Source organism: Sinohyriopsis cumingii, chromosome 1 (genome assembly GCF_028554795.1).
Source record: "Sinohyriopsis cumingii isolate HCF-2022 chromosome 1, ASM2855479v2, whole genome shotgun sequence".
NCBI classification, from domain to species: domain Eukaryota; kingdom Metazoa; phylum Mollusca; class Bivalvia; order Unionida; family Unionidae; genus Sinohyriopsis; species Sinohyriopsis cumingii.
Window position 1 is genome coordinate 187,930,580 of NC_142961.1, and position 17,211 is coordinate 187,947,790.

The 17,211-nt window shown below is 33.9% G+C and overlaps 1 protein-coding gene across 1 annotated transcript in view; it reads left to right on the forward strand.

Annotated features, from left to right (window-relative positions):
- LOC149808548 (putative methyltransferase-like protein 24) overlaps positions 1-17,211 on the forward strand; it is a 67,316-nt gene that overhangs the window by 45,218 nt on the left and 4,887 nt on the right. Inside the window, exons 4-6 of the mRNA XM_089950870.1 lie at positions 13,293-13,429; positions 13,975-14,103; positions 14,897-14,971. Coding sequence (XP_089806996.1) covers positions 13,293-13,429; positions 13,975-14,103; positions 14,897-14,971 — 341 coding nt within the window. The remainder of the gene's footprint in view (positions 1-13,292; positions 13,430-13,974; positions 14,104-14,896; positions 14,972-17,211) is intronic.

Genomic DNA, 17,211 nt, shown 5'->3' on the forward strand with positions numbered 1-17,211 from the left:
CTTTAACAATTTTCAGTGATATCGCTACAATGTCTGCAGTGTGGCAGTTTATAGCGATGTCTAGCACTGGGGCATCATGCCGCAGACATGTACCATGATGTCCCACCTAGTCACATTATCCTGACACCAGGCCAACCAATCTTAACACTAACGTCTTAATGCTGAGCGCCAAGCGAGGCAGATGTTAGTATCATTTTTATAAGTCTTTGGTATGACTCGGCCGGGGATTGAAACCACGACCTCCCGCATCCGAGGCGGACGCTCTAACCAATAGACCACCGGAGGGGTATCTGAATTCACAAGGGTCATCGTCACCAAAGGGTTCAATAGGAAAATAATATTAATATTTATAAATAAAAGTGATAATAAAATCTGTATCTAATTTACGGCATTCTGTTTTAAAGAGCAGCAAAATAATTAATGAAATCAGGCCACTTTATTATACTGTTTTAATTACTATGTATGAGCGCATACATCCCCATGTATATATGTAGAGACATAATACAGACACGTGCCTTGTTGCTGCAATTAGTCCTTTTTTAACTGCCTCATAATGTATACTATGTACACTTTTCGTAACCAGCGTAAAACGCGGGAGTGACTTGGGTTCCAACGATACGTCTCATTGAATGTATCTCCTGCTTAGGAATTGAATATAAAACGGTTTGCACATGTAAACGGGAACCCCTAGAGTAAAAGTGTTAAACAGGTTGTAAGTGAACTGATTTAATCACTTTCGATTTATTGAGTTATCGAAGGCTCTATTTGACATTGATGTACTAAGTAATATTCTGGGAAAGCTTATACACTAGAAATAAATTCGGTAAAAACAAAGATTGAGAATTGACTGTCTTCAAGATTATTTTGAATTGATCATAACAAACCCGAGGAATGTCTAAAACATTTACATATAATATATTACATGTATTAGGTTAAACTTAAGTATTGACTCGTGGTGAGATTTAAATGAAATAAATTGATCGAGAAATTCGAATTTCATTACTTTCATTTAACTACTACCCAGGCGCGTTAGCGAAAACACACCAAGCCACTAATATAGGTATATAATAAAATTAAAATAACAAGATTGATATTTACTGAAACCATAATAGCAGAGTGCTATTTAACAAAAATCGATTTGTTCTGGTTAGAAAGACCAGGGGAATGTTACTTTGCAAAAATCAATATTCAGTGGCGCTGTAAGACTATTCATAATTATCTTCAATAAGAAAACTTATATTTTTAAGAGCGCACATACTATCTTGCTATCTGAAATATTAATAAAAAAAGGAGATGATAAGATGTCATTCTATGTTTGTAGCATCGATAAGTCACCAAACCGGACTGATTTAAGATGGTCGGGATCAGTACGTTAAGTTTGAAGCGTATGCGTCCGCTAGGTTTAGGTGTATCAAAATAACTGCCGTTAGGTTTTAACGAGAGGTTAATTTTGCTGGCTACATATATTAGAGCCGTCTCAATGTTTATAGAGTCAAATACGCTATACAAGGAGAGATAGATATAACTCAAATGCATGACAAGAAAGAATCACGTGAGGAAGATCATATGTGAACCCATGATAAGAACTAAGAAGTCAAAAGATTTGAGGTAGGAACCGATATAGTGTGGGATTGAATAAATACGTGCCGCCTGATACAGTCAAAGAAAACAAAACACAATCCATGCATTACAAGTATAGACTGAGACAACTTGAGCCATAGTTGCCATGAGTACAAAGAAGCACATTAGCAAATCAGAATGAAAGCACATCATGTGGGACATATGCAAAAAAGAACGCGTGTCACTATGGCAACCAACACAAAATGTTCTAAAATAATGCTAATTTGGCAGTTTCATTTTTTATAGATGATAGTAAAAACAGGTCTGCAATAAGCGTTTCCCGACCGCACATACCTTTCTGGTGGTGGTGGGAAAAGTTCGTTAGTTCAAATATATATGCCTCATGCTCATTACAAATGAACTGTAAAACGGGCACTTTGGTCAGAATTTTCATCAATGTTAGAATGGGCACTTTGGTCAGAATTTTCATCAATGTTAGAATAGGCACTTTGGTCAAAATTTTCATCAATGTTAGAATGGGCACTTTGGTCAGAATTTCCATCTCTGTTAGAGTGGGCACTTTGGTCAGAATTTTCATCACTGTTAGAATGGGCACTTTGGTCAGAATTTTCATCAATGTCAGAATGGACACTTTGGTCAGAATTTTCACCACTGTTAGAGTGGGCACTTTCGTCAGAATTTTCATTACTGTCAGAGAGGGCACTTTGGTCAGAATTTTCATCACTGTTAGAGTGGACACTTTGGTCAGAATTATCATCACTGTTAGAGTGGGCACTTTGGTCAGAATTTTCTTCAATGTTAGAATAAGTACTTTGGTCAAAATTTTCATCAGTGTTAGAATTAGTACTTTGGTCAGAATTTTCATCAATGTTAGAATGAGTACTTTGGTAAGAATTTTTATCAATGTTAGAGTGGGCACTTTGGTCAGAATCTTCATCACTGTTAGAGTGGGCACTTTGGTCTGAATTTTCATCACAGTTAGAGTGGGCACTTTGGTCAGAATTTTCATCACTGTTAGAGTGGGCACTTTGGTCAGAATTTTCATCACTGTTAAAGTGGGCACTTTGGTCAAAATTTTCATCAATATTAGAATGGGCACTTTGGTCAAAATTTTCATCAATGTTAGAATTAGTACTTTGGTCAGAATTTTCATCAATGTTAGAATGAGTACTTTGGTCAGAATTTTCATTACTGTTAGAGGGGGCACTTTGGTCAGAATTTTCATCATTGTTAGAGTGGGCACGTTGGTCAGAAATTTTATCACTGTTAGAGTAGACACTTTGGTCAGAATTTTCATCACTGTTAGAATGAGTACTTTGGTCAGAATTTTCATTACTGTTAGAGTGGGCACTTTGGTCAGAATTTCCATCACTGTTAGAGTGGGCACTTTGGTCAGAATTTTCATCACTGTTAGAGTGGACACTTTGTCAGAATTTTTATCAATGTTAGAATAGGCACTTTGGTCAGAATTTTCATCAATGTTAGAATGGGCACTTTGGTCAGAATTTTCATCAATGTCAGAATGGGCACTTTGGTCAGAATTTTCATCACTGTTAGAGTGGGCACTTTGGTCAGAATTTTCATCACTGTTAGAGTGGGCACTTTGGTCAGAATTTTCATTAATGTTAGAGTGGGCACTTTGGTCAGAATTTTCATTACTGTTAGGGTGGGCACTTTGGTCAGAATCTTCATCAGTGTTAGAGTGGGCACTTTGGTCAGAATTATCATCACTGTTAGAGTGGGCACTTTGGTCAGAATTTCCATCAATGTTAAAATGGGCACTTTGGTCAGAATTTTCATCAGTGTTAGAGGGGGCACCTTGGTCAGAATTTTCATCAATGTTAGAGTGGACACTTTGGTCAGAATTTTCATCATTGTTAGAGTGGGCACTTTGGTCAGAATTTTCATCACTGTTTGAATGGGCACTTTGGTCAGACTTCTCATCAATGTTAGAATGGGCACTTTTGTCAGAATTTTCTTCAATGTTAGTATGGACACTTTGGTCAGAATTTGCATCACTGTTAGAGTGGGCACTTTGGTCAGAATTTTCATCACTGATAGAGTGGGCACTTTGGTCAGAATTTTCGTCACTGTTAGAGTGGGCACTTTCGTCAGAATTTTCATCACTGTTAGAGTGGACACTTTGGTCAGAATTTTCTTCAATGTTAGAATGGGCACTTTGGTCAGAAATTTCATCACTGTTAGAGTGGGCACTTTGGTCAGAATTTTCATCAACGTTAGAGTGGGTACTTTGGTCAGAATTTTCATCACTGTTGGAGTGGGTACTTTGGTCAAAATTTTCATCAATGTTAGAATGGAAACTTTGGTCAACCTTTTCATCAGTGTTAGAATTAGTACTTTGGTCAGAATTTTCATCAGTGTTAGAATGAGTACTTTGGTCAGAATTTTAATCAATGTTAGAGTGGGCACTTTGGTCAGAATTTTCATCACTGTTAGAGTGGACACTTTGGTAAGAATTTTCATCAGTGTTAGAGTGGGCACTTTGGTCAGAATTTTCATCACTGTTAGAGTGCGTACTTTGGTCAGAATTTCCATCACTGTTAGAGTGGACACTTTGGTCAGAATTTTCATCACTGTTAGAGTGGTCACTTTGGTCAGAATTTTCATCACTGATAGAGTGGGCACTTTGGTCAGAATTTTCGTCACTGTTAGAGTGGGCACTTTGGTCAGAATTTTCATCACTGTTAGAGTGGGCACTTTGGTCAGAATTTTCTTCACTGTTAGAATGGGCACTTTGGTCAGAATTTCCATCACTGTTAGAGTGGGCACTTTGGTCAAGATTTTCATCAATGTTAGAGTGGGTACTTTGGTCAGAATTTTCATCACTGTTGGAGTGGGCACTTTGGTCAGATTTTTCATCAATGTTAGAATAGGAACTTTGGTCAAACTTTTCATCAGTGTTAGAATTAGTACTTTGGTCAGAATTTTCATCAGTGTTAGAATGAGTACTTTGGTCAGAATTTTCATCAGTGTTAGAGTGGGCACTTTGGTCAGAATTTTCATCACTGTTAGAGTGGACACTTTGGTCAGAATTTTCATCAATGTTAGAATGGGCACTTTGGTCAGAATTTTCATCACTGTTAGAGTGGGCAGGTTGGTCAGAATTTTCATCAATGTTAGAGTGGGCACTTTGTTCAGAATTTTCATCAATGTTGGAATTGGCACTTTGGTCAGAATTTTCATCAATGTTAGAGTGGGTACTTTTAGTCAGAATTTTCTTCAATGTTAGAGTGGGCACTTTGGTCAGAATTTTCATCAACGTTAGAGGGGTCACTTTGGTCAGAATTTTCATCACTGTTAGAATGCGGACTTTGGTCAGAATTTTCATCAATGTTAGAATGAGTACTTTGGTCAGAATTTTCATCACTGCTAGAATGGGCACTTTGGTCAGAATTTTCATCACTGTTAGAGTGGGCCCTTTGGTCATAATTTTCATCACTGTTAGAGTGGGCACTTTGGTATGAATTTTCATCACTGTTAGAGTGGGCACTTTGGTCAGAATTTTCATCAATGTTAGAGTGGGCACTTTGGTCAGAATTTTCATCAATGTTAGAGTGGGCACTTTGGTCAGAATTTTCATCACTGTTAGAGTGGGCACTTTGGTCAGAATTTTCATCACTGTTAGAGTGGGCACTTTGGTCAGAATTTTCATCACTATTAGAGTGAGTACTTTGGTCAGAATTTTCATCAATGTTAGAATGGGCACTTTGGTCAGAATTTTCATCAATGTTAGAATGAGGACTTGGTCAGAATTTTCATCAATGTTAGAATGGGCACTTTGGTCAGAATTTTCATCAATGTTAGAATGAGGACTTTGATCAGAATTTTCATCACTGTTAGAATGGACACTTTGGTCAGAATATTTCATCAATGTTAGAATGAGGACTTTGGTCAGAATTTTCATCAATGTTAGAATGGGCACTTTGGTCAGAATTTTCATCAGTGTTAGAATGAGTACTTTGATCAGAATTTCATCACTGTTAGAGTGGGCACTTTGGTCAGAATTTTCATCACTGTTAGAGTGGGCACTTTGGTCGGAATTTTCATCAGTGTTAGAATGAGTACTTTGGTCAGAATTTTCATCACTGTTAGAGTGGGCACTTTGGTCAGAATTTTCATCACTGATAGAGTGGGCACTTTGGTCAGAATTTTCATCACTGTTAGAATGAATAATTTGGTCAGAACTTTCTTCACATTTAAAGTGGTCACTTTGGTCAGAATTTACATCTATGTTAGAGTGTAAGTATTCAAGGCACTTGCAAGCAAAATATTTAAAGATTTAACTAAATATGTTATTTACAATAATAAAAATGTAAACTTTGCTACTTAATGTACCAATGGAAAAAAAAATAACCCATAACATCTTTCATGTATACCAAATCAGACAGGAAATTAATGATGCAATAAAAAATACATATTTAAAATCACACATAGATATGTATGAGCGCTCAGTGGAAACCCATTCATTGACTTAGATGACTGACTTAAAAACCAAGAAGCTGGCATAAAAACCGAGGTAAAGATGTTAGATAATTTTCGTCATAGTAAGAGTGCTGTAAAACATATACCAAGTAATAATGTGAATATAGCATCGGAATCAAAGTTTTATAAATACAGTCATTTTGTTTTATAGATGCCGATAAAATTAGAATACTATTTTAATCAGGAATATTGTTGACTTGGGCATTACCATCTCATGTAGGAACAAACAATATTTCTGTCTAATGATGCCAATGACAGACGTGTTACAAAACATAAATAATGGCAAATATTATACATTCAATTCAACTGAAGCGTTTTTAAAATGATGGTACATGTTTTTCTTGAGATTGAGATCAAAGAAACGCTATCAGTATTGCTTAAACGCTATTGCTAAAACGCTATCAGTATTGCTAAAACGCTATCAGTACTGCTAAAACGCTATCAGTATTGCTAAAACGCTATCAGTACTGCTAAAACGCTATCAGTATTGCTAAAACGCTATCAGTACTGCTAAAACGCTATTGTCTTTAGCAATAGAAGAAAACCGAAATCAACTAGTTTTGTAAAATTCTACAACTAACTTATTTCCCGTGAATAAAAGTGAAAATTTTAAAGTAACTTATAATATTGTATATTAAATACCAAATAGTCTTAAAATTCTATCGCAAATCAAAATGTATTGAGTTCCAAATGACTTCTAAATTTGAATCTCCCAATGTGCCAACAGTATTGATGTATCACAGATATATAATCCAAAGTGTCCATGCATTCACAAAAATCCGCAAATGGCTGTGACGATATAAATGTCGAGGCTTTTGTTTCGAAATTTATATAAAGACAGTTTACAAAGCTTTGGAACAGTTGCCGATATTCATGTTATATTTAATGATAATAGCATTAAGATAAGTAGCTTAAAGTAGGATAGTCAATGATTGAATCTATACTGTATGATGAAGGCATGAAGCGAAAATCGGATCAGTATTATAGTCTCATTACATATCCCCGTTTGTTTGTACCCCCCCCACCAATTTCAATAATGGAAAACTTTAATGTGATAAAAGTGCAAGGAACTTAGTCATTGATTTATAATTTCTAACCTGACTGTGAGTAGAGTGGCCCTAACACCGTCATCGTCTGCGCGTTTCATGCTTAACGGAAGTTTTCAATATAATAGACGGACATGGTTGAGATCCATTTCCAGTTCCTGAACAAGTCCATTTTCAGCAAAGGCGTGTGTGCACGACACATACATATATGTCGTCTGCTTCCGATACTTACAATGTTGAATAAAATGACAACAAAAAAATTTGACTTTCATTTAACAAGCTGTTTAATTTTTATGTTCGTGTGTGCAAAGGCCAAGGGATATAATTCCAAAACTCTCAACGTTCTTGTAATTTACGGAATTATCCGGCAGTTACCGAATAGAATAAACTACGTCGTTATGTTGTCGGATGGAAATAAACTAACCCATAGTGTATGCAATATGGCGCCGTGTTAGTATGGAAAATCCGTTAAGCATGAAAGGTGATGGGGATGCCAGTATTAGTTCCATTCTGGTCACAGTCAGGTTAGAAATTATAAATCAATAATTCAGTTGACTTAGTTATGTGCACTTTTTATCACATGAAACGTTTTCGTTATTGAAATCGGTGGGGGGGGGTTTACAAACAAACGAGGATATATAATGAGACTATATTGTACAAATTTGTATTCAGCTAAATTGACAGTACAAGCTAAATTTACAAGGCCCGTCTAAAACGATTCTGCCAAAAACATGTATTGATTTGTTGATAACAGACAAATATCTTCAGTATCTGTTATAGAGTCAAATATAGTCAACACAAAATATTAAAAAATAAACATTGCAAATGCTACAATTTGTAAATGGATTCGTGCAGGTTTGTTAATAGCAAATACTATTATCAAGTGTATTGTATTCTATAGATGACGTAATTCCGTTTTAAATGGTGTTCCAATGTTTCCTAAGATACGACTGACGAAGAGCATATTTAAGACAGCCTTCTTGGGTATAATTGACTGAAGTAATATCACTGCTCATCTGTGAGAATAATTTAATCTGGAAAAAATAGAATCAGAATAAATTAATAGTTAACAATATATGTACTGTTTACACGAGTAATCGAGATGATATCCATAAAAAAGAGTTTTCTTATTCCAGCGGATTACCAGTGGAAAGACAAACAATGTTTTCATGCAATAACATGAAAAAAATAAAAGTTTATATACATAGATTTTTAAAAAGATGGATTGCCCAATCAATGTACTCATGGGCTGAATAAGATGAAAGATATAACACGCATAATACGTTTCGAAAAATAGATAGGTAAGGAAAACCTAAAGCAAACACATTTTTATGAAGGAAATGGCTTATTGCAGGAAAGAAAAAGTGAATATTTTTCAACTTATATAAAATGCATCTGTATGAGAAATATTTAATAACACCATAAATACAAAAATGTGGGTATTATTCCCTGAGACCAGGAATACTTTGACGTTTTACCAAAAGCTACTTGATGTGAATGTTTACACTTACCCATGTTCAATAGACGTGACTCTGTCGGATGCAGATGAAGGGGAGAAATCGAAATCAAATATATTTTCAAATCTATCCCTTTAACATGATAACTAATAATGTTGCAATTAGTAAATCTGAAATGGGCGAATCAGTGAATTTGATGTACAAGCAGCATTTGTAAAGTGAACTCATAATTTTACGAAGGAAATATTTAAATTCAGCCAATTTAAGTGAAATGCTCGAAGACTCGAACTGATTGATGTATAGGGCATATTTTATAAACAACAGTTATTTCCATACGACAAAGAAAATGGCATATGAAAAGTTAAAAATATGTTGAAGACATATAGCACCATATCCCACCCAGTCACATTATCCTGACAACATACCGACCAGTCCTGACACTAACCTCTTAATGCTCAGCGCACAGCGAGGCAGCTATTAGTACCATTTATACGCCTTTTGTATGACTCGGCTGGGGTTCGAACCCATGATCTCCCGCTTGAGAGGCGGAGGCTCTAACCACTAAACCACGGGAGCGGTTTTAAAGGTTATTAACCAGCTGAAAACACTATGGTATTAAAATAACGCATGTGGGAAGCTCGATGCATTGATGCATGACAACAGTGAGTTTTAGAAGATAATAAGATTCTAAAATCAACGCATTAATGAAAGATGTATCAATAGCATGCACGGCGAGCTGAGTTTTGCTCCTAGCAAGAAACAAATAATGTAAATCCAAACTTATCCAGTGCAGTACAAAACAGAATGCAGAATATGCCATAAAATCGTTGTTGCTGAAATTACGGAAGAATCCAACCATTGTAACATAAAGATATATCAAGCTGGGTCTCACTGAATTGCAACAATGCTGAAAACTACACAATGCAATGTGATCCAAAAATATATATCAGAACACAAAGTGGAAGCAAAGAGAACCTAAAATTTCGTAATTAAAGATATTTTCTATCTTCTCTTCTCTTATTTCCATGAAGGATTTTATTATACAATGAACAAAGATACTCTTGGAATAACAACAGTTGTTAGAATTATTGTCAAAAGAAAGAAATGAATAGAAAATAAAAGATCTAGTACACTTTTTATATGGCATCAATTTATGTTCTGTTCTTGTTTATTCTTTTTAGTTTTCAGGATAATGCTCAGTGCTAATAAGGCAAACACTAACTTCATAGATTAAAGCCAGTAATAAAATATCACTTGATTTCATGCAATCTTTCAACTGTGTAAATCATTCAACTTATTAAGAAATGTATGCAATACAGATGATAGTGCCACCAGGAAAATTACACCAACAATAAATATGATATTGCAGCTGATCTAGTGTTGACCAAGTTGTATTTATTGGTTTGTCCTGCCAACGTTTGCAGTATGTTGCTAAAGGCGTACCAGTTATTTCATTTTAACTGCCACTTAATAATCTCCGTATAATTATTTTATTTGTATTTTTCAATATTAACGAATCTACAACCACTTGTATTTTTATCTCACGTGAAACCATCATTTTCTTGGTTATACATTTTGAATGATTTACAAATGGCAAGTTTTTCTTTGCATGATTTTGATCAACAATTTGGGAAGCCTTTTTACAATGAAATGGTTGGCAAGACATAGTGGTCATTACACTGTGAACAAATTCAAACGTCAGAGAAAATGTTAACTTTGGATAAAAGATATCAAATCCTGCTATGTCTGTTGAAAATCTGTAAAATATTGAATAGGAGGTAGTTGTAGTGGCATGATGTCTCTTGAAGAATAAATATATTAGATTAAACAAATGTTTCTAGGTGAGCAGTGAAACACCTTAAAACATTTGATCCCATTAAAAACGGAAGCTTAATAGTGCAATTTACTAAGATGATTATCAACATTGAATGTTCTGGTCATTCTCGATTTAATGATTAGTTTAATAATTATATTACCTAACAAACTGGTCGGGCAACAAGTTCTTCGAGTTAGAATTACCTAACAAACTGGTCGGGCAACAAGTTCTTCGAGTTAGAATTACCTAACAAACTGGTCGGGCAACAAGTTCTTCGAGTTAGATAAAAGGATTCGTTCAAATATACAAAATAACTTATTTATTAAGTTCGTATATGTTGCTAAGGAACGGGAGATATATATGTTGCTAAGGAACGGGAGATAAATGAAAGACCACAGTTAAACCTAACTGAATGTTAAAGTTCCTACATGTATTGAAGACTAAAAAATTGAGGTGCGAAATATTTCAAGACAAGAAAAGATTGTACCAATCTAAAGCTCGTTCGTTTCATTTCGGGATATTGCTTGACGCCTAGGGTGATGAATGCCAAGTAAGAACATTAAATTGGTGTTGATATGAACAATGGCATTTTGTTTATTCCACAATAAACAATTTTATGATAGTTTTAGTTGCTGATTCCTTGTCATCGTCGCAATTTCAATAACTATTTCATTCTTTCTATCATTGAGATATGACATTGTTTTGCTTATAATACGTTGGACATCAGTGGATTTTGTTGAACTAAAGCTGGGGAAGTTAAAATATATAAATAATTAAAAGTTTAATTGATTTGAAGCATTTGGGAGCTTTACAAGTTTGCTAAAGGTTCAATTGATTAAAAGTTTAATTGATTTGAAGCATTTGGGAGCTTTACAAGTTTGCTAAAGGTTCAATTGATTAAAAGTTCAATTGATTTGAAGCATTTGGGAGCTTTACAGGTTTGCTAAAGGTTCAATTGATTAAAAGTTCAATTGATTTGAAGCATTTGGGAGCTTTACAAGTTTGCTAAAGGTTCAATTGATTAAAAGTTCAATTGCTTTGAAGCATTTGGGGGCTTTACAAGTTTGCTAAACTTTAATTAATCAAAAGTTCAATTGATTTGAAGCATTTGGGAGCTTTACAAGTTTGCTAAAGGTTCAATTGATTAAAAGTTCAATTGATTTGAAGCATTTGGGAGCTTTACAAGTTTGTTAAAGGTTCAACTGATTAAAAGTTCGATTGATTTGAAGCATTTGGGAGCTTTACAAGTTTGCTAAAGGTTCAATTGATTAAAAGTTCAATTGATTTGAAGCATTTGGTGTTTTACAAGTTTGCTAAAGGTTCAAATGATTAAAAGTTCAATTGATTTGAAGCATTTGGGAGCCTAACAAGTTTGCTAAAGGTTCAAATGATTAAAAGTTCAATTGATTTGAAGCATTTGGGAGCTTTACAGGTTTGCTAAAGGTTCAATTGATTAAAAGTTCAATTGATTTGAAGCATTTGGGGGCTTTACAAGCTTGCTAAAGTTTAATTGATTAAAAGTTCAATTGATTTGAAGCATTTGGGAGCTTTACAAGTTTGCTAAAGGTTCAACTGATTAAAAGTTCAATTGATTTGAAGCATTTGGGAGCTTTACAAGTTTGATAAAGGTTCAATTGATTAAAAGTTCAATTGATTTGAAGCATTTGGTGTTTTACAAGTTTGCTAAAGTTTAATTGATTAAAAGTTCAATTGATTTGAAGCATTTGGGGGCTTTGCAAGCTTGCTAAAGTTTAATTGATTAAAAGTTCAATTGATTTGAAGCATTTGGGAGCTTTACAAGTTTGATAAAGGTTCAATTGATTAAAAGTTCAATTGATTTGAAGCATTTGGTGTTTTACAAGTTTGCTAAAGGTTCAATTGATTAAAAGTTTAATTGATTTGAAGCATTTGAGAGCTTTACAAGTTTGCTAAAGGTTCAATTGATTAAAAGTTCAATTGATTTGAAGCATTTGGTGTTTTACAAGTTTGCTAAAGGTTCAATTGATTAAAAGTTTAATTGATTTGAAGCATTTGGGAGCTTTACAAGTTTTCTAAAGTATAATTGATTAAAAGTTCAATTGATTTGAAGCATTTGGGAGCTTTACAAGTTTGCTAAAGGTTCAATTGATTAAACGTTTAATTGATTTGAAGCATTTGGTGTTTTACAAGTTTGCTAAAGGTTCAAATGATTAAAAGTTCAATTGATTTGAAGCATTTGGGAGCTTTACAAGTTTGCTAAAGGTTCAATTGATTAAAAGTTCAATTGATTTGAAGCATTTGGGAGCTTTACAAGTTTGCTAAAGGTTCAATTGATTAAAAGTTCAATTGATTTGAAGCATTTGGGAGCTTTACAAGTTATAAGGTTCAATTGATTAAAAGTTCAATTGATTTGAAGCATTTGGGAGCTTTACAAGTTATAAGGTTCAATTGATTAAAAGTTTAATTGATTTGAAGCATTTGGGAGCTTTACAAGTTTGCTAAAGGTTCAATTGATTAAAAGTTCAATTGATTTGAAGCATTTTGGTGTTTTACAAGTTTGCTAAATGAATTGAAGGAATTCTCAAAGTTCAGGAATTTTGTAACTTCTGATGTTCGAATTAATCAAGACATTATCATCTTTATTAAATATCTTATATCTTGTTTAATGTATTTATGCTTGCCGATGTTTTAGTGTACACATGTATTTAACAATCTACATTTGAGCGTGATATCTCGTGAGTAACAGTCCTTCTTTTGTTGGTTTTTTATCAGTGAAATTCACCTCACCTTCTAAATCTACGAAAGTGTTAAAGAATGATTGATGATTTCGTATAACGTTGAGTCGGATAGTTGTTATGTATTATCAAAATTAGACACGGTGATTCGTGTATGTTTCTTTGTTATCAAAAGGTCTCAGATGAAAAGAATACGTCAGGGAAGCATGTGGTTCCTAGCGTTGGTATAGTCAGAGATTTTCCTGTGAAGATTCCATCTGACGTTGAGTTGGATAACATGACGGAGACCAAAGTGGAAGATCTATTTTGGGAGTACGTATATATGAGAAGTGCACATTATAGATGAATATACATCAAATAATACGCTCTATAAAGTATAATGCATAACAAGAATGAAATATTTCCAATGATAAAGACGGTTGTCTGTTAATTTGTTTCCTATTACGATAACATATAATGATTTCTTGGGTCCAGATTTGATCAGAATACCATTATACTTATAAAGCTACGCTATTTCTAGTTAATTGCTCTAAAGTGTTGCTTCTTTAAGCTGATTGTATAGGAAAGAAATTAAACTATGTTGCCACAAAGAATGGAAGTGGATAACAACATTGACAACAAAATAGAAATTTTATGTTGAAGTATTTAACGCATCCTTGTAAATGTCCATTTGTATTTGGCTTTGCTTTATTTTGTTTTTATCTGATTGTTTTAATACTTACATCATCAGTTTAACCGATGTTTCGCTTTGCTGCGATAGAGATTAGTATAATGAAATGACACATGCACAGCTGCGACATATATAAATAATTCAATACAATTTAGCCTGTTTGTTGCCATTTCTTTCTTTTTATCAGTTACATCAATACGATTCAGGCTTTATGTCAGAGAGTAGTCCGGATTGGAAAGATAGAAGATGGAGGTAAGGAGGTGTGTGCAGACGAACCGTACCGTCCCAGACCTCCCTGTCTAGTGTATTCGTTTGGGTAAGTGTTATGCATAATACTCTCTCAAAACACAAATACGTTTAATTGAGGTCACCTGCCGATAATTTACAGTGATTTACAATTTACAATTACAATTTACAAGATATGACGCAATTCATATCTGCAATTTCTAAAGCTTATTGTTTCAATGTATTTAAATGGTTTGTCCTATAATATATAACGATTGATGATTTCTCTGATGGTACTCTGTGTTTTTATGTTTCTGCATTGATTTCCATCGAAGTGTTTATTATTCAATGAAATTAAACATTGATTAAGCTTCACATAGAAAACGGAATGAAGTAAATATAAATGTAAAAGTAAATGCAAATTTCAGCAATTGACATACTCGTTATCGTGCAAGAAAAATTTCGTAAACATCACTGAAAAGCAAAAACCGTTCAGTCCGATTGCATACACTAAACAACAAAAAAATCATCTTACTGCATTTATAAATCCCTATGTATCTACAACCCATTGTACCTCTTTTTTTCCTAGACTTGAAACGTATCAAAATATGAAGATTAACTTTGTAATGGCGAATATCCTAATTAAGAAATTGACTTCGTTGCTACGATACAGTATTTTAAGTTGGGTCTGCACTGACGTAGCTTTCAATGATGTTCATCTGATACCAACTGATAATGATAATTATTTAACCTAGAGTTCTTTCTCCATCGTAGAGAGCACAAACCCGAAACCATAGATATTCACGTATGGATCTTCTGGTATGTCTTGTACTTCTTCATTTAATATATCTATTATTGTTAGAGTTATTATATTATCTTTCCAGAATCAACAATGCATGGGATTTTGACGAAGATGCTGCCAGAATATTTGGATGCGAAGTATTTTGTTTCGACCCGAGGTTGGTTTTATGCAGCTACACAATGCTATAAGGACATTCTTTTTCTCTATGACCATTGCACTGAACTAGGACCATTGCACTGAACTAGGACCATTGCACTGGTCAATATGTATCAGGATATGCTTTAATACCACAAGTATGGAAATGGTTTCAAAAGTATCAATTAAAATGTAAACTTCGTTATTCGTGCCTTTTAAAGTGCAACAATAATTTAAACAGAGGATTCTATCAAGGTAATTTTTGTAATTTATATACAGTAAGTTGTACATTTCCTCATCAAGTCGATTAGGAATCGGATTTTTTGAAGCATTGCCTTTGTAACAGTATCAAAACCATGATCATGGTCGATGTTAGCATAAAGGCTATCGATATATGTTGTAATCAGAAAATAATGTTTCAGCAGTTTTAATTTTATGTATATCTTTCCCAGAAAACCGTTTGTATTTTTGTTATATTATTACGATTCTTATATCGATTCTATGGTCTCAAACTAAGTACTAGAAAAGACCGGTGGGTATGTGAGAAAGCTTGCCAGCAGCTTCTCGTGGGTCAGTGGTTCTTCCCGGGGCTTTCCCGGGTTCTTCCTCCACTATTAATACTGGCCGCCATACATAGCCTATCGTGTGCTAAAAATGGCATTAACCCCCACAACAACAACAACAACAACAAGAAAAGACCGAAAACTAGCAAGTTTTGTAAAATTCAACAAAAAATGTATTTCCCTGGAAAATAAAGTGAACATTTTAATAGAACTAACGATATTAAGAATTAAATGCCAAATAGTCCAGAACGTTCTATCATCAGTCTTAATGAATTTCTAATTAAATTCCAGTGATGTTGGAAATAAGATCCAGTGCTGTGGTGTTGATGTGCCTGTAGTCTTGAATGCATTAATGCACCACTAGTATGAAATATGGTCATGTTACAACACCTTCCAATTAATCAAAATATTATGATCAAAGTTAATGTCTTCGTCTAAGAATATTATAAAAGAGCAGATTGTATTTCCAGGGAAAAGAATTTGAATAATTAAATTACACCGAAATGAAACAACTAATACAACAATAAGACTGAAAGTTAATGTCTTCGTCTAAGAATATTATAAAAGAGCAGATTGTATTTCCAGTGAATAGAATTTGAATAATTAAATTACACCGAAATGAAACAACTAATACAACAATAAGACTGATTTCTGCTTCGTATGTTATTGCAGGAATGACTACTTTCTCAAGTTAAATATATTATTAACCCCTCCTCCTGAATTATATCACAATTAGCATTTTTAAGGAAATACTGTGTCTATTTATTGTATCCTTTCATCCTACAACACTCTTGGCTGTTTACAAAATAAAATCTGTCACAAAAGTTATTATAAAGAACATGGTAAACATAATGTTCTTGACTCAAACCAAAATAATAATCCTAATATTTAACCCACACCCTTATGGCAAATAGCTATGCATTATTTGCTTACCAAACTTAAAGATATTGCACAGGTAGACAATGAATTTGATTTTAGACAAGGTCAATGTCATAATACACTAATGCATATGATATATTCATGGAGAAAAAAATCTAATTACAAAACATATTAAATATTCATAACAATATAAAATTGTTTCGGAACCAAAGAGTTTAAATAAAATTTATAGCAAAACGCCCAGTCTCACTTGAAGCTTCTGAAACAATGGTATACCTGGAGGAGCCCCACAGATATATTCAAACTCTCCAGAAGCTTGTGAAGTTTAGGAACAAAATAAAAATACCTCGTTCTTGAATTATTCGGACTCAAGTTGTCCCAACATCCCCTTACACGTAAATAGCCAATGCATATCATGATTAAGTTGGGTTTTGGAAAGAAATATCATAATACTCGAAATAATGTCATTTTCTATCCGCTTCCAGAATGTACTAATCTCAGTCTATGACAACGATAACATTTCTCTTATCGTCCCTCTTTATTACCAAGTATTTCTTTTTCGGATATATTTTTTCACGTCCTAAGTTACGATGCAAGTGAGATTTGAATTATGAATGAAAACGTCAGCCATGAATTTATTTATAATGTTAGAAATGAAGTTCTTTATATCCTCCGGTATATAAGAAGGTTGCCATCCTCATTGTAATTTGAATTTGGATTCAAGGGCCTGCTTATCTTGTTTGTTTTAGTTGTCAAATAGGTGAAATGATATTTTACAGACAAATGCTTTTCAACTTCTTTGTTATTCCCTTTCAAAGTA